The sequence below is a fragment of the Jaculus jaculus genome, chromosome 9, assembly GCF_020740685.1.
Source record: "Jaculus jaculus isolate mJacJac1 chromosome 9, mJacJac1.mat.Y.cur, whole genome shotgun sequence".
In the NCBI taxonomy this organism is placed as follows: domain Eukaryota; kingdom Metazoa; phylum Chordata; class Mammalia; order Rodentia; family Dipodidae; genus Jaculus; species Jaculus jaculus.
The window spans coordinates 12550727-12569596 of NC_059110.1; the positions used below are offsets into that span (position 1 = coordinate 12550727).

Sequence of the window (18870 nt, forward strand, 5' to 3'; positions counted from 1 at the left end):
AATCAAACTATCTAAGCAAAGGCTGGAGACGATGTGTAGGCAGAGGACACTCAGCCTTCCTTGTAGGAGATTGCTAAGATTTTGGTCTTTTTTTCAATCTCAGTGGCTGTGACAGTCTTAAGGAAAGAGGCGAGTGGCTAGCTGTTCACTGAGGGAAACTTCACTCTGGGCTGGGGCCGAACTGGGTCTTCAAGTAGGAGGATACCCTTCTTGCATTCCGAAGGAGGAGTTAAGGTCTTGAGGAGGAGACACCCTTTAGACAGAGCTGCGGTGACAGGAAGTACCGTGCTCACAAGAGCAAGACTCCTCAGCATGTGAGGGGGCTTAGTGTTGGTGGCTCTCACTGCTACCTTCTGAAAAAGACAAACAGATTCTCCAATGGAGAGTGAAGTCAGCATAGGTTTAATAGGATAAGCATTATTAATTTAGGGAGATTTTGATGGATGTAGCCTCTCTTTTAGCCAAAGACTAGTGGGAACTTGAGATTGGAGAGCAGAATCTTTGTCTCCATAGGATTCACACTTGGTTCTCAGCTCCAGATATGGGTTCCTTTCCACTGAGCGGATCTTTTAGCCAATCAGAAACCACTGGTTACTCACCAAGGCTGTGTGCCAACATTGCACTGGGATGTGCTTTTTGTCAGGCTGGTTGCTTCTGAGTAGCATAGACCACTGCTAGCTCACACCATTGTTGGCCACTAGCCGGGCCAACAGTCTAGGGACTGGCTCTCTTCCAGATTCCAGCCAGGTGTCTCCTTGTTTTGTGTCGGCAGCTTATGGTGTCTTCATCAATAGGGTCTTACCTTTTACCTCAGGCAGGTAATCAAGTGCTTTGACCGGAGCCTGTCTTGTTTTTGGGATCCCGTAGTTCCGTCTGATCAACAGTTCAATGTGGGTAACACTGATTTCTGGTACTGGGAGTTATAGGACAGAGCCAAAAATTTTCAAGGTTAGGCTTCATCCCATCCTCTCCAGAATCTTCTTTTCAGATACTCCTTCTATACTTCCATTGAGGGTTAAATCTTTTAGTTTGTCTTAAAAGAGAAAGGTTTCTATGGTACCAGTTCATTTTGGGTTTAGTTTTCCTCCGGTTTTTTCTTCCAGTAGTTGACAAGTTTCAGGTCTCATATAGAGCTCTTTTAATCCATTTGGAGTTGATTTTTGTGTATGGCGAGATGAGTGTGCCCACTTTCATTTTTTACATGTGTTTTTTAAATTTGTCCAGCATCATTTGTTGAAGATGCTGTCTTTTCAGTCTATGTTTCTGGCACCTTGCCAAAGATCACACAGCAGGTCTTCAGTTCTGTTCCATTGGTCTACATGTCTGTTTCAATTCCAGCATCATGCTGTTTTTGTTACTATGGCTTTGTAGTATAGCTTTAGATTGGGTATGGTGATACTGTGTATTTTGCTGAGGATATGTTTAGATATTTGAGCACTGGGATCAGTACAAAAAAAGAGAGTCAAGTCTGGGGTGATTGCTTAGTGGTTAAAGGTATTTGCTTGCAAAGCCTGAAGATCCAGGTTTGATCCCCAGTACCCACAGATGAACAAAGCGGTGCATGCATTTGAAATTTGTTTGCAGCAGCAAGCAGCCTAGAGTGCCCTTACTTCTCTCTGTGCGTCTGTCTTACTCTCTTAATTAAATATATATATATATTTTTAAAAAGAATCAGGCTCAAAACAAGACCAGACTAAAGAGCGAAGGAGCAGACAACTGACATTTCACTTCAGCCATTGCAAGCGAGAATGTAGGGCTCTGCAAGAGCATATACCCATGCATGCGCCACACCATTACACACATACAATACCCAAAATGCACACGTATGCACACACACGCTCAAGCAAAAATATAGCATTCTACTCTTGGGTATTATCCCGATGGACTCCAAGTCAATATTCCACAAAGATACCTGCACATCCATGTTTATTACTGTACCATTCACTATATATATTCACTCCAGCTAAGAAATGGAGACAGCCTACATGTCCATATAAATGGATAAAGAAAATGTGGGAAATACATACAACTGAATTTTATCCTACCATAAAGAAAAAGCAAAATCATGACAATTGCAGGAAAACAGACACAAATGGAGATGATTACATAAGTGAATCAGTCCAGACGCAGAAAGACACACACCACACATTTTCTCTCATGTGTGGACTCTAGATTTAAATTTATATGTGGGGGGGGTCATGGGAGTAGTCAGGGGGCTGTGAAAGCAGAGGATGAGATCTCAAGGGAATGGGGAGGAGGAAAAAGAAAGAGTAATGGCATACACGTGACATAAAAGCAAAAAGGGCGCTGGAGAGATGGCTTAGCAGTTAAGCGCTTGCCTGTGAAGCCTAAGGACCCCGGTTCGAGGCTCGGTTCCCCAGGTCCCACGTTAGCTAGATGCACAAGGGGGCGCACGCGTCTGGAGTTCCTTTGCAGAGGCTGGAAGCCCTGGCACGCCCATTCTCTCTCTCTCCCTCTATCTGTCTTTCTCTCTGTGTCTGTCGCTCTTAAATAAATAAATAAATAAATAAATAAATAAATAAATAAATAATTTAAAAAAAAAAGCAAAAAGGAGGCTGGGGGCGGGGGAAAGGAGGGGGAAGGGCCTGGACAATAGGGAGGGGTTGTAGTGGACAGGGGTGCATAGGAAGAAAGTATAATGACGTGTGTGTGTGTGTGTGTGCGCGCGCGCGCGTGCACATGTGAAAATGCCATAATGAAGCCTATTAGTTGGTATGCCAACAGCAAATAAAATAAAAATTTCAAAAATAGATGGTAGCATTTGTTAAAATTTGAGAACTTTGAGTGTAAGAAAGTAAGCCCAAAGAGCATGGATCTGAGTTGCAGTGTTCCTGGAGAGTGAGGAACTCCGGGGAGTTTCTGTGGTTTGTGGGTCTTAAATGAGTTTCTTGCTTGTTAGTGTCTGAAAACTTTAGTTTTTTTTTTTTTTCTCCTCCCTTTTGTTTTCATTTGCTTTTCTTGAAACCACAGCATGTTTTGTTTCTCAGGTAATCCACTACAAAGTGCAGTGCATCAAAAAAGCCTGCTCCTAGTATAGAGCTGGGACCTCCCTTTACAGTAGGAGCTACATAATTTTATGAACACAATAAGCCTACACTTATCTGAAAATACTTTGTTTTTCTCTTCCAGCTCTTGCTCCTACTAGTCTGATCTCCCACATGGCTGCGGAAAGCAATGCTCTTGTAAGTAGCCTTCGTAACATTCCAGGCTTCAGATATTGTCTGTTGGACAAATACCGAAAATCCTACAGAAGTTGATTTTAAGTTTGAATCCCTGTGTTTTCCTCTGCTTCATTAGCTACAACGAATAATCAGATGACCCTGTTGTTAGGTTTCAAAGGTCTTATGATTATGACACCTGACTATTCAAAGATCAAGAAACCTGACCAAGCACTGAACAAAAATACTCTATATGTTCAAAGGAGAGGCTGAGAATAGTATCAATACAAAACCCCCATGGGAAGATTTCTGCAAATAATTACATTGCAATTGTAGGTTGCTTTTAAAACAGTTTTGGTCATACCTTTACCTAAGGATAGTAGATTGAGCCACCACTGTATTAGATGAGGAAACGTATGCAGGGAAATATTAGTAAATTCACATTAATGATGCTGTATTCCTCATAGAAAGAAAAGTGGAATAGTGTGGGGCATAGGATATGCATCTTTCTATATATGTGTTATATATATATATATATATATATATTGGTTATGTACCCAGTGTGTATACAGCCATGTTGGTACCATTGTTAGCGTCCTCCCTGTCCTCTCCGCTCCACAGGGACCCTTCAACTTTTGCATATGTGCAGGTACGTGTGTGTGTGCGTGCATGTGGCTGTGTGGAGGCCGGAGGACAATCTGAAGTGAGACCCTCAAATCCACCATCCATCTCCTTGGTGATAGGAGTTGCTCATTGGCTTAGAGACCACCAATTAGGCTAGACCGGCTGATCAATGAGATCAGAGCTACCTTTGTGTCCTCCTTAGTGCTGGGGCAAAAGGCCTGTTCTGGACATAAAACTCAAGTCTTCATGTTTCTGTTTCAAGCACTTTGCCAAATGAGCCATCTTCCCAGCTCTTCTTAGGACCTCTTGATGGACGGATAGAGCAGAGTTTGTGGAGTTAAAAGGACCATCAGAGGTGATCTGTCACAAGAAGACAGCACACACTTCTTGCCAAGCAGAGAGACGATGGGCATGTTTTCTGATGTAAATTAGACAGTGACTGGCACAGTGAGTTACAGCCGTGGCGATGGGGGGATGGGCATCACCCGGCGGCTCCTGCGTGGCACAGCTCATTGAAGAGCAAGGGCAGCCGATGCCTTCCATGGAGGCAATTTCACATTCCAGAAATAAAGCAGGGAGCATACTTGAGATCCGGTGCTAATTCTAAATAAGGAAGAAAAGTTTTGTCAGTCATGAGAAGCAGTGAAAGCTATAGCAGAAGGGCAGGAAGCCAAGACCGAAAACACGGAACACAGGCAGTTATGTAACGTAGGAGAAATTTTCCATCTGAAATGTGGAGAAAAAGGAGGTGTGGTCACTCGGGCCACAATGGATGGGTGCTTGTGATTGTGGAGAGGTGAGCCACTTCTGAGAGGGTAAACCTAAGAGGAACAGGTAGGAGGGTAGGTGGACGTGTCATGGGAAGCTCTTACTGGAAGTGAGAACGAAGTACGAGGCGTATGGTATTACAGGGAGGTCCCATGGCCAAGGAAAAAGGCAAATGATTGTCATAGATCTGAACACAGACAAAGAGACCCAAACACACACACACACACACACACACACACACACACACACACACACACACTGAAGAAATGGGAGGTAAAAACAGTGTATTTAAGCACTTTAATAATCTTATTCGTTAAATATTCACTTTGACTCTGTCTTGTATCAGAGACTGTATTACTAGGTAGGAATGGAGACATAACTGACTTTAGATGAGTTAAGGCATTCACATCTTTAAAAAATGTATCACTGCCAGGTGTGGTGATACATGCCTTTAACCCAGCACTCGGGAGGCAGAGGTAGGAGGATCGCCATGAGTTTGCGGCCACCCTGAGACTCCATAGTGAATTCCAGGTCAGCCTGGGTAGAGTGAGACCCTATCTCAAAATATCAAAAATACAAACAAAAACAATATTTATCACTGAGGTATTGGGGTAAATGGGATGGGATTCCCCAACGTCTACTCAATCACGTGTAACCCCTGTTCTGAAACCATCACCCCCGTAACATGTCACCTGCTTCCACCTGGTGTGGGCACAAATTAATTCTGTTCTTTAGAAGAAACTGGCTATTTATGGAAACTTCTTATTTCATGAGACATCTTCCATTCTAGATTCCATCAGCCTAGTCCCACTGTGGGCTTGTTTACCTGCTATTTCTCTCATAGCCATCAGCATGTGGGTGAGTGTGCTGAACATCTCTCTTAAGCATTTCTTCTGGCTACTTTTCAGTAAGCTACCCTTCTTTATTTATTTACGTTTGCCCTACTTTATTTTTCCATTCAGAAAATTAGTTCTATTTTCTGCTGTCATTTGTCCCCTAAGTAAAATGCAGCACAGGATACCTATTTCTTTTTCTTTTTCTTTCTTTTTTTTTTGCCCTGCTAGTTTCCAAAGGTCTGACACATTTGACCTAGTCACATCCAGAATTACACATCGTTTCCATTAAAACTAACATTTGCTGAGCTACACATGCTGAGCCCTCTTCCTGGCACTGGAGGACAAAGATGAGCAGTTTCCATCACACCAGCCCTTGATTAGCTTCTCACTACAATTAATCAGTTAGTTAATTAATCTTAGGTAGATTTATTCTATTTTATTTATTTTATTATTTGAGGGAGAGAGAGAGAGAGAGAAGGAATGAGCATACCAGGGCTTCCAGTCACCATGTGCACATGCATATATGCATGGGCTTCTGGCTTACATGGATACTGGGGAATTGAACCTGTGTCCTTAGGTTTCTCAGGCAAATGCCTTAACTCCTAAGCCATCTCTCTAGTGCCAGTCTTAGGTAGATTTTAGTAACAATATTTAGTGAAAAAAAAGAAAGCGGCCATCATTTAAGGATGATGAGCATCAGAGGGAATGAGATAGATGACATCTTTTACTGTTGTTTGACCCAGAGCACTTAAGTGGTCTCCCCCCCACCCAGAAACGGCTCCAGTGGGAAAGAGATGCTAGACTTATCTGAGAACAAAGCTTTATGACTGTGTTTCCTACAGGATTCTTTTAAGTAGAACTCCTGTACTAAATATCGCCAGAAGACACAAGGTCAGGGGAAAGGTTTTGTGCAGCAGCGCAGACGCCTCTCTCCGCTTCCATGTGGTGAGGATGTCTCAGCGGGCGGCCGCCGGTGTCTGGTGCTGTGGCCGGCTCCTCGGCCACTGTCTGGACTCATCTGTGCAGTGAGAGCATGCTCCTCTCAACCACTGCTTCCTGCGCTTGCTTCACAAGACAGCTTTGCACTTGCTGCCCGCGAAGTGCTTATGACCTGGTCTTCATGCGGTGACGCGCAGTGACTACCCCACGTGACTTCTGCTGCATGACACCTGTGCCGCCCTTCCTCTCTCTGGACCTGGAGGTGAGCTCCAGAGATGGGGCACTGTTTGGGGAGGAGCCCTGGGGAGGGAGAAGCTTAGTTTCTCACGTGTCAGATTTGTTGAAAAGAACCGAAACTTTAGCTTTGGGCGACATCAGTATAGACCCAAGTTTTTAGGTTGGCTCATTTGGGTGATGTTATTTGCTGGTGAGAGCCTTCTGCAGCTCTGGGTAATAGCAGAGTAGAAGGCTTTCCAGATATTTGTCAAATCTCTACCCTATGCTGGTATCATAGGAAGTAAAGCTGGACTTAAGGCATGGCCTTGTCGTCTTACCAAGTAGCAAGATTTGGGCTAGGGGATAGAGTTGGGGGTATGGCATGTTCAAGAGCATCAATACCACTTTGAAGTCTTGGCCAGTCGTTGAACTGTTTTAGACAGAGATGTAGTGGTGTGTTACGTGACAGTTGAAAACATGGACTAGGGACCAGGGACAAGGTCATTGTCATAGAGAACTGACAAGGGTCTGGCAAGGCAGCGATAGTGGAAATGCAGAGGGCAGATCCTGGGAGGTGATGTGGATGAGCCGGTGATGGAGTACATGTGTGGGGCAGAGAAGGAGCCGATGAAATGACTGACGGTTTCGCAGCTCTGGACCGGGCCGTTGGTGAGCAGTGTTACCAGAACGAAAGCAGCACTGCTTGCTACTCACATGAGTAAATGACCGAAGCATATCTATCCCGGAGGCATTGGCAATGCACTGTGGGGAGACAGAATCTGAGTAACATATACTTAAACACAAGGTGGCCTGACTTCTACTTGGCATGTGTGATCTCGGGGTTCTCCAGCACAAGGCTGATGAGGTTCCTCATCTGTGAAATTGAGGATTAAAATAGTACCTAGTATGAGAAACCTTGGAAGATAACATACTGTAGTCATTCCAGTAACCACATATAAATGACAAGGAGGGACTATAAGATTATTATTAGAACCAACTGCTTTCTCAAGTCAGAGAAGGCTTCATGATGGAAATGACACTTGGCATGGGTCTCAAGGGATCAGCTTAACTTGGGGAAGAACGGGGGAGGAAGCATTTACAGGGAGGACCTATAAAAGTGCTTGAAAAAACTTCTGCAGAGTAGAGAACATTTTGGATTGTCAGGAGAGGAAGTGGATGTTTGCTGGTATTGTCAGTGTGGGAATGGACCGGCTTGACATTTTCAATCATGATTTCAGAATCAATTTCTGTCCATGAAGCATCTGGCTTCCATTCTAGGATGGCCATGAGTTCACACTTTGATGTTCCATTCTTCTTCCAACATACAGAAACAGCCTACAAAGACAAAGAAGACCAGCAAGTCAGAGTGAGAGCCCAGAGCGAGGTCTCCACCTCTGGGGAGCAGAGCCGAGAGGCAGCAGGCACAGCTGAAGCCTGGGTCCTGGGGAGTACCTGGCGGGCAAGCAGGAAGTCATTTGTATTCTGTTGCAGATTCAGAGGAAGATTTCTCTAGTAAGGGTGGGGAGAGCTAGATACACTCCCTGGTGGCCATGGCAGATGGAGGCTCCCTCACTTACGGGAAAAAAAACACAGTTGCCACACCGTGCCTGAGGTCACACATTCAGCCAACTGAGGTGCTTTGGGAGGAAGGAGGTACAGAAAGGCTCAGACCCTGATGTAAATTTGGTTTCCAGGTAGGTGAGGGACTGAATGTGCAGTATTCTTGATTCTGCTTATGATGGTTGGGCTAGCTCTGCCTTAAGGACAGACAATTTATAAACCAGGAAAGAGGGAGGAGAGGCAGAGGGTCAGGGAAAGGAGGAGGAGGAGAGAGAAATTCTGTAAACTTGAATTGTTATGAACTGAATATTTGTGACCTCCCCCCATTGACAAATTGATAAGCTCTAAAAATCTTGATCCAATTTCACGTGGTACTCTCAGGAGATGTGGCCCCCAACAGGTCATAGATTGGGGGTAGAATCCTCCTGAGTGAGATATACTGCCTCATAAGAAGAGACCCAAGGGAGGTGATTTTCTTCTTGGCCATGCGAAGGTATGAGAAGAACATGGCTGCCTGCAAGTCAGGAAGTGGTTCTCACCAGACACAGGGTGTACCAGCACCTTGATCTCTGACATCCCCACCTCTAGAACCAAAGGACACACGTGTTACTTAAGTCACCCAGCCTATGGTTTTCGATTATATCAGTTCTCGCAGAGTAAGACAGGTTTATAAATACATAGAAAATGATGTTGAGAAAGATAAAAAATAGAATGAAAAATTAGAAGGTGCCTTCATTTTAAATTGAAGTTTAAATTCTGTGCATTTCAACTATCAAAAATTATAGTCCAAAGAATCTTTTTAATAATCTGGAATCTTTCAAAACTTGGTCCAGATGAAAAAATACTCATGGATTTTGAAAAGAAAAAAAGAAACATAAAAGAAGATACATTCTTTGGAAGAGGAAACCCAATCTACAGCATGACCTCAACACTAGGCACTTTCAGTAAAGAATATTAGTGACTTGGAAGCAGCATTGTTGTTTTCATATGAACACATGGCACAGACAGATGACAAGATAACACAGTAAGAAATACATGGAGGAGTGTTCTGTTACTTCTAACATATCTCTAATAGCAGATCACAGGGGATAGAATGAGGAAAATAGCAGGCAACCAGAATTTGGAAATGAGCACAGATTATCCAGTCTAAACCTCACTCTGATCAATGTGTAAATAAAGACATATGATTGGGCCCAGGCTAGTCACACTACAGGGCACCAGGGACAAAGAGAAGGTCTTACAAGAGTGAGTAGACGGCATTCACGCTATGAGATAAGGGCCACGGCAAACATATTAATCACATGAACACTGTTGCACTCAGCTTCACCTTGCTGGGATGAACTTCCAAACTGGACACAGTTTACTGGAGAAAGGGATTTATTTGAAGCTTACTGATCCAGGAGAAGGTCGCCTTTCAGAGATCGATGCAACCACACAGCCAACACAACCAGACAGCACATCCAGCAAGCGGGGAGCCAGGCAGGGCTCGATACCTTCCCCGTACAGCTTTCAGCTGGAAATCAAATCCACCTCCAAGCACCCCTTAGGGCTGGACCTCAGGATCTGCCCACCACGACTCCTCTTCCGCCCAGGCAGCTGGAAATCCAAGTTACAGACTGTCATAAAATAACTGAGTGTATTGGAGTACCTATATTCTGACTACCACAGACGCTAAAGACAGATGATCAAAATCTTCTTCATTTGTCAAAGGAAAATGATGTTTAGATTCACCTCAACTATCATGCACTCTTGAGGGCAAAACAAGGACATTGAAATGTACGCAAGACAAAGAACACTTGAACAGATTACTGGAAGCAGCACATTGGGGATTGGAGGCACAGGTCACGTAAAACTTTAATAACAAGGTGAACCCAACGGGAAGACATGTGGACTAGGAAACCAAAGCGATCGTAGAAATTGATCAAATGTGTAGTCAAATTTGTTAGGAGGGATGAGCGAAGTTTATGAGTTATGAGTTTATGTTTAGCAAATGACACTGATGTTAGTGTTTTTAGTGGAAAAATAAAAAAAAAATTCAACTGCAATAACAAAGAAATAGCCCGAAGCAGAAGTTCACATGTGCTGATCTATGATTCATGGTGAATTTAGAGACACAAAATCTGAGGGAAAATAAAAAAAAAAAACACCAAACACGTCAGACTGGCACTAGGAACAGAATTCATGACGTCGCTTTCTGTGCAGTTTCTCCTGGGCTCCGGCAGGTGTGGTGAGCTGGCAAGTCTCGTGGTGGGCAGTCGGTCATCTTGTCTTATTGACGGATCTAGGCTCTTCTCTATTTTCTTTGCTGTCTGTACAATAAAACAAGATTCTCCAACCAGCACCTAGAATGATCAAAACCTATGAAAGCAGAAATCCAGAAACTACAAATAACTCAACACTAAATGAGGCCGCCAACAGGGCCTACCATGGCTCAGGGGATATTGTAGGAGAGGGGGCAGAAAGGTCGTAAGAGCCACAGAGTGGCTGGGAATACCCTGAGCCTTTGTCCCCCACTACCTTTTAGGAACTGACTGAGGCCTTCATGACCCCACGGTGAAAACCGTAACCCCACTGAGGAGGGCTCCCAGGGTAATGGGAGCTGGAGTGAGGGGATAATAGTACATAACCTATTATAATATCTAAGATAAAATTAATAAAAATACATGCCAGAGAAGGAAAGAAAAGGACAAATAAAAATGAGTTATATGGACATAAACTGAAAACAGAGAATTAAAATGACTGTAAATTTAAGTACATTAAACTCACTAATGAAAAAGTGTAGATAATTTTTAATGTTTAAAAACCATTGAAATCTACTTTATGATGTTCATAATGAAACAGCAAAAACAAACAAGCAATCACAGAGAAATCTTGAGATGTTAGCAGTAAAATGACAAAGTTGTATCTCCAGCAGTAGAAATTAAATAGACACGTTTTGGAAAGATTTTGGAAAGAGGATTAACAATTTGAAGTTCGCATAGAATTTTTACAAAATTTGGTGCTGTAAGTCATAGATAAGTGCTAGTCAGTTTCAAGAACTGACATCATAAAGATCATGTCTGCCCAACAAGATGTCCTGAATTTAGAAATCAAAAGGAAAAATTGAGTAAACACTCATGTTAAGAGACTTCCAAATATACACTTGAATATCTAGTGCAGATATAAATGATTTAGAATGGAAGACAGGGAGATATAAGTAAGGCTCAGAAATAAACTTATAGCACTAAATGTATTATTAAAAGCACAGAAAATGTAAATGAGGTAAACAGCATTAGGAATTAGGAAAAATGATTGCAACTTTAAGAAATAAGGACAATAAGTTAAAAGCAGAAATTAACAACAGACTAGAAATTAAAGAAACAGATGAGAGGAGATGAAGGAAGAGGCTTCTGAAATTCAGAGGTAGTCAAGCAAATGCTTCAGGAGGAAGTGTAAGTGGGACACTGTGAAAGTAATTTGGAATTATCTAAAAGACGTAGCAATGCACATCCTCTATTACCACACAATTCTAGTCCAGATGAATACTTGGCCCAGAGTAACACCGGCATGTACAAACAAGGGAATTATACAGAGATGTTGAGCGCAACACTATAGTTGGTGGAGCCACTTGTGAAGGCCTTAGATTCACACTGATGAATCAATGGACAAATTTGTCGTCACACCGTCACTTACTGCAGCAATGACAATGGGCTACTGCTACCTGCATCAACATGAAAAAAAATGTAAAAACCCCTCATAGTTTTGGAAATTGTCAATATTCATACCATTGCTTATGGTACTGTTACACTGTTGTTTATATATGAAAAAATGTATATGGGAAGGATGGATGCCACTTGGGGAAGCTGAGAGTTTAATAGAAAAGAGAAGGAACACACAGAGACACACTATATATTTTATTCTCTTAAAAATAAGTAAGACAGGGCTGGAGAGATGGTTTAGCAGTTAAGCGCTTGCTTGTGAAGCCTAATGACCCTGGTTCGAGGCTGGATTCCCCAGGACTCACATTAGCCAGGTGCACAAAGGGGGCACATGCATCTGGAATTTGTTTGCAGTGGCTGGAGGCTCTGGTGCACCCACTCTCTCTATCTCTCTGCTTCTTTCTCTTTCTGTCTGTCACTCTCACATAAATAAATAAAAATAAAGAAAACAACAACAACAAAAAAAAAGGAGGGCTGGAGAGATGGCTCAGTGGCTATAAGGTGCTTGCCTGTAAAACCTAATGACGCAAGCGCAATTCCCCAGTACCCACGTAAACCCAGATGCACAAAGTAGCTCATGAATCTGGAGTTTGTTTGCTGCAGTTAGAGGCCCTGGCATGCCCATGCTCTCTATCTGCTTCTTTTTTTTTTTTTTTTTTTTTTTTTTATTTGAGAGCGACAGATACAGAGAGAAAGACAGATAGAGGGAGAGAGAATGGGCGCGCCAGGGCTTCCAGCCTCTGCAAACGAACTCCAGATGCGTGCGCCCCCTTGTGCATCTGGCTAACGTGGGACCTGGGGAACTGAGCCTCGAACCAGGGTCCTTAGGCTTCACAGGCAAGCGCTTAACCACTAAGCCATCTCTCCAGCCCTGTCTGCTTCTTTTTATTTGCAAATTAATAAATGAAAACATTAACAAAATAAGAAGGGTAGGAATAAATAAATGGACATTCAAACATTCAGAATATGAGTGCAGAAGGAATTGTTACACTGTCCTATTAAATTGTTTTCTAAATGTGTGTCATTATCTGACCACAATAATGGCTTTCCATGCAGAAGTGTGGTTTTGAAGGAACAGGTGACATTCTCTATTCTTTGGCACCGAGTCGTCCTAGCCCTTCCACGTTCCTTACCAGTAAACTCTTGCAGGAGTGGTATCCAATGCCACATTTAGTTCCCTGCTCCAGTTCATTCCAGAGCTCACTGGAATTTGTTTTATGGTCCCACACACTAATGAAACTATTTGCCAAGATCTCTAATGGAACTTATTTTTAGTATATACCAGCAGAATTTGATGGCTTAGATCCACCTTTTCTGGAATCTTTTCCTCACTTCCATGATACTACTCTCTTGATTTTGTCTTTGGATATTGCTGTTCGGTCACCAACGGGACCTCTTTTACATGGCCTTTTCCCAAACTCTGTCACCCTAAACCTTCTCTTGTGATTCTATCCAAACTTAAGACATCTACTACCTATCTCCATTATTCAGCGGGGGATTTTTTATTACACCTAAGATTTAAGGTGATTTGTTTTCTTGAAAACAAATAAGCAAAGTTTAAAGTGTATTTTCAGGGCTGGAGAGATGGTTTAGCAGTTAAGGTGCTTGCCTGCAAAGCCAAAGGACCCAGGTTCTATTTCCCCAGGACCCATGTAAGCCAGATGCATAAGGGGCACATGCATCTGGACTTTGTTTGCGGTGGCTAGAGGCCCTGGCATGCCCATTGTCTCTTTCTCTCTCTTCCCATTGTCTCAAATAAATAAAAATACAATATAAAAAAATTATTTTCATAGGTCAGCTTTTACTAATCAAAACCCTTACAATTCTTATTAAAAAGTTAAGTTTGTTTTCCAGGCAGAGGAAAAGATAGTTGTGAACATGTCAGTAGTTTGTGGAGACAGGCGGCTAAGAGTTCAAGGATTTCAGTGGATCGGTTGTTAAAATATTGGTAGCTTACATCCCCAGCATTGTGAGAGATGCTGCAAGCCTGGCGCCTACAGCCACAGCCCTTTGCCCAACATGCCAGTGTATAATTTTTGCTTAAGAAATGATCACTATGGAGTTGGAAGTAATGACAAACTGACTGTCTCATTCTGAATGTTAATACTCCATGTAGTAAGTAGGGCCTTTAACATTTAACAACCAGCCTATGGATTAGAATCCAGTATTACTCATAATGTGGGTTTTTACCCCATTATTCAACACCAAAGGAGGTTCCCTTATACATTTCTATGTATTTTTAGTGACTAGTGGCCAAATGATAATCTCGAGCCATCTGTAAAAAAGGGAAAAAGCAAAGTACATTTCTGCAATAAAAGCATGTATTTTCAATGAAAAAAGTCCTCTCAAAGTTTATATCCAAGTTAGAGCATCTCTAGATTTTTAGAATAACTCGTCTGTTTTACCTACGGTATCCAAACAGGAAAAAACTGGAAAAATATTTTACTAGTCTCTGAATGTCTATGATAAGAAGTGTCTTATAAAATGTTCAGCTAGGCTGTTTGCTTTTCTTCACTTACCTAGTGAAAAAGCCACATTAAGGTTCCTGCAACTGGCTACTTCGTGGGTTCCACTTCCTGTTGTGAGGAGGAAAATGTAACTTAGACTCACTGAAGTTCTCAAAGATGTTTTCATTCTCTCATACAGACCAACTGAGGTTTCAAAATTCACATATATCAAGGGGAAACTGAAACTTGCTGTAATTTGTTATTTCTGCAATATGCAGTCTGTTTTTTGGCCAAAGGGAGAAGTTTTAACAGTCAATTAATTTGCCTAGGGAAGAGTGTGACCAGACCAGGGGTAAGTCCATCACTATAAGGGAGGAATGAAGGGCTTTCTAAGAGTGAAGATTCACCCTGCTGGAGGGACTGTATTGGGCTGGTTTGTACACACATCTCTCAACTCAGCTGGGATGTAAGACCTGGTTTAGGAGTCATGACCAGAATGTCTGGTCTCTGTCTTCACTTGAGGACTCCATGACTGAAAGTGTCTCTCATTTGTTCTTTTGGAAAATGTTTCCTTTTGCTTAAAATGTTGTAATTTCACCATGCTCACCTGGGACTCCTGCTCTCTGGGCATGGCTGTGGATAATTCCTATTCTATTGCCCTGGGTCTTAGTTAGTTGTTTGGATTGCTCCCTGGGGACCCCCAAATCTCAGACTTCCCAACTCTTTCCCACCATCTAGTTCACACACTTTTGTCTGTATTCTTGACCCTCGGCTAAGTCTTAGCTACCCAAACACCACACACGTTTGGGCTCGAAGTGTGTTGTCAGTAGGTACTAACTGGGTTGTACTGATCTCAGGTAATTGATCAGACCAGATGGCAGGAGAGGATTTGAGGGAATGGAAAGAATGTTAGACCAAGGAGCAGATGGTGTGGGATATATGGGAGCCGTTTGGGAAGGGGAGGCGTGATGAGGCCCTTCCTATGAATGTAATCAAGCTTAGACTTAATTAACATGCTGTGATGGCCACACGCCTGTCTTTGTTTAAGATTCATCCCAACAGAAATTATCCAATGATCTAAGTGAAGAAAAGATGCTATGCTCAGAAAATAGCCAGTGCCAGATATCTCCAGGCACATGTTCCTCAGGGAGCGCTATTTAACTTTAATTTTGTCATCATTGGTAAGGGCAACATAAGTCATGCTTACTCTAAAAAACTGTGAGTTTGGGGCTGGAAAGATAGCCTAATGGTTAAGGTCCTTGTCTGCAAAGCCTAAGGACCCAAGTTTGATTCTCCAGTGCTCACATAAGTCAGTTGTACAGGTTGTCACATGCTTCTCACACGTGCTTCTGGTGTGGCTAGAGGCCCTGGCGTGCCCATTCTCTCTCTTGCTATCTGCCCCTCTCTCTCTTAAATAAATAAATAAAACATTAAAACAATTATGAGCCTTGTTTATTTGATATGGGTCATTTGCTTTTATTTCAATGATATACTGGTATATAATTATATAAACATAATTTTTAGCTATCACAAACGTTTCATAAATACATCTTGAATACTAATCACATGTATCTAGATCACAAAATTCCTAAGATGACCTATAACTTTTGGAACTATTTTTCAATTGCATGCCTAAGTTTTTTGAGTTATCTAATTATTAACATAATGGAAGCTGTTTAAATATGACGGAATTCAGCTTAGATGTAGGAAAAAAGTAACATTTACTTAAGATAAAATTATTGGGGCTACAGAGATGGCTTAGTGGCTTGCCCGTGAAGCCTAAGGACCCAGGTTCGATTCTCTGGGTCCCACATAAGCTAGATGCACAAGGTGGCACATATGTCTGGAGTTTGCAGTGGCTAGAGGCCCTGGCATGCCCATTCTCTCTCTTGCTTTCTTTCTCTCTCTCCCTTTCTGTCTCAAATAAAAATAAAAACATAAGGGCTGGGGAGATGGCTTAGTGGTTAAGCACTTGCCTGTGAAGCCTAAGGACCCTGGTTCAAGGCTCAATTCCCCAGGACCCACGTTAGCCAGATGCACAAGGGGGCGCACACATCTGGAGTTCTTTTGCAGTGGCTGAAGCCCTGGCACGCCCATTCTCTCTCTTTCTCTATCTGCCTTTCTCTCTGTCTGTCGCTCTCAAATAAATAAATAAAAATAAACAAAAAATTAAAAAAACAAAAACAAAAACAAAAACATTCTCTCTAATAGGAATGTGTGCGCGCGCATACACACACACACACACACACACACATGAACACACAAATTTGAAAGCATACTTTTTCTTTGGTATCCCTAGATTTGGTCATAGTCTGACCTTGCATGAATTACTTAAATGTGTTGTCAAATTTATAATATATTGTCTTATTTGAATGTCTGGAGAGCTAGCATGGGATAGTATGGCATGTAAAAAGAGATGAAATTTTTTTCAGGGATATTTAATTCATATTATGTGGAATCCTATATGGTGACAGGATTATGAAATTAGTCCAATATGAGCATGTAATAATTTGTGATTATAATAATTATCTTCCAGCTTAAATTAAATAACCATCACAATTTCAGAAATTAAAATAAAATGGGTCTATTCTTTCTACTCTCACAAAAATGTTAACATGAATTATTATATGATTTAAAAAAATGCTTCAGTGAACATGGGGCTATCCTAACCGAAGTAGTAGTGAGGGTTGCCTGTGGGTGGAAACAGGAAACATTAGTGATACGTGCTGTGCTTTTTTTTCTTTCAGATTCAGCTCAATGTATATCAACTCTAATTAGCACATTTTGTGCCTCAGCTAGTAGCTACCCTTTAGCTCTGCTTGGAGAGTTTTTTTAGAATCCACCCTGCTCATAAACACTGCCACCTCCCCCTCCCTTCTCTCTTTACAAATGTTACAACACAATCAGAAATTTCCTCTTTTCTTTCCTTCCTGCATTTTCAGCAGGTTCCCTTGCGTCAGAAGCAGAGGAGGAAAACTCAAGGTAATTAGATCTCTTTTGTTTCTTCACTCCCGTTATCGTGTGTGTGTGTGTGTGTGTGTGTGTGTGTGTGTGTGTGTGTGTGTGTGCCTGCCTGCTTGGGGATCACATTTCTATGTGTGTGAATGTTAATATCTGGAGGTAGATAGCAGATTAATTTTGGGGTTGATTTTAAGAAAGGATGACACGCTATTCATTTGGACTAATCTCTTGTGGTGTGTCAATAGAGCTTAGAAAGCCTGGCACTGAGGCAGGAAGTCACTGGGTTTCTAGGTGGGTTTTAACCCTTCCACGTCTATTGCATAACTACTGCTGTTATTCATGGAAGCTCTCTGCGTGTCGGAAACAAAGTGCCTGCCAGCCTGGAAGTAGGTATTCACGCTGCAGCGGGCACCGGGGTCCTGCTTACTGTGCGTGTGACTGTTGCAGGTATTTTCACCATGAGTCGGAGGAGGATATCATGCAAAGACCTGGGGCACGCTGACTGCCAAGGGTGGCTGTATAAGAAAAAGGAGAAAGGAACTTTCCTGAGCAATAAATGGAAAAAGTTCTGGGTGGTGCTGAAGGGGTCATCGCTGTACTGGTACAGCAGTCAGATGGTGAGTTGGTCCTGTCCCTCTTCCTCCCGTCCCCAGGCGCTACACGGAGGGGTGGGTCCCAGAACGGGGATCAGGTGATCTCTGTGAGAAAGGGAATTTTGATTTCTGAGAGATTTAGAGCACAGCAAACAAACAGATTTGTTACAGAACCCGTTTCTGCCCCACTGGATATGTAGGTTATCCTGCTGTATTTTACGGAGGAGAAACCATCTGGCTTGACTTAGTCTGGTTGGGGAGGAAGAGAGAGGTTCCAAATTTATATCCCCGCACAGGAGGCTTTTGGGCTCTGTTCATGTCACTATCTGTGAGAGCCCAGTAGTTTCAGGGTCCCATGGCTGTCATCTAGTCTGGGAACTTTGCAGTGCGACAGTCTCTGCTAAAAAGGGTCCTCAGTGTTGCCATCCATTAAGTGTGTAAGTTAATTCAGTTCAGAGAAGCTATTTCCACTTCTCTTCTTTCCTTCTTCCCTTCTTTCCTTCTGATCTGTGTCCGGTGTGTTGGTTTGGAATTGCTAACCTGTGTACTAGCCTGGGTTGGTGGCCGGTGTCTATTCTTCATGACGGCATTAAATCACCAACGTGTGACGTGTGGGTAACAGGTATGGGAACAGTTGCTTACTTTATCCGTTAATAGCCACCTGCAGTTGGGGTCAGTTTCACAGCCTAGTCTTCTGTGGAGAAGAGCTGGAAATAAAGTTATCATGCTATCTTTTGTGAAGAGAAACATGTTAAGACGATGTTCTTTTTCAATCAGTTGATGCTTTTGTAGGTAGGACTTCTGTCACTGACCCCAGGGGAGCCCGCTGTGGATCCTGAGAGACCTTGAGTTTCTTTGTGATATAGTGAAGACTAGCGATGAAGGTCTTTCAGTTAGTTAAGGGAAAACCACTTAGGTGATGTCTCCGTATGTGAGGCTGTTCTTTTCAAAGGACTTGTGTTTGTCCATTACTGAAAGGGGCAGTGCTATTCAAATGTTTATTAAAGTGGCGTATTGCTTATGGGACAATGTTTTCATTAATCAACTTA

At 42.4% G+C, this 18870-nt stretch overlaps 1 protein-coding gene across 5 annotated transcripts in view; it reads left to right on the plus strand.

The window, feature by feature from the left end:
- Ipcef1 (interaction protein for cytohesin exchange factors 1) overlaps positions 1-18870 on the plus strand; it is a 178637-nt gene that overhangs the window by 82276 nt on the left and 77491 nt on the right. For 2 of the 5 annotated variants that reach the window (XM_045158521.1, XM_045158520.1), the window contains 3 exons: positions 3151-3203; positions 17213-17249; positions 17676-17845. In XM_045158521.1, coding sequence (XP_045014456.1) covers positions 3180-3203; positions 17213-17249; positions 17676-17845 — 231 coding nt within the window. In that variant the 5' untranslated portion in view covers positions 3151-3179. Of the gene's footprint in view, positions 1-3150; positions 3204-17209; positions 17250-17348; positions 17388-17505; positions 17520-17675; positions 17846-18870 lie in introns of those variants that run through there. The other 3 variants (XM_045158519.1, XM_045158522.1, XM_045158523.1) reach the window with 3 other exon arrangements.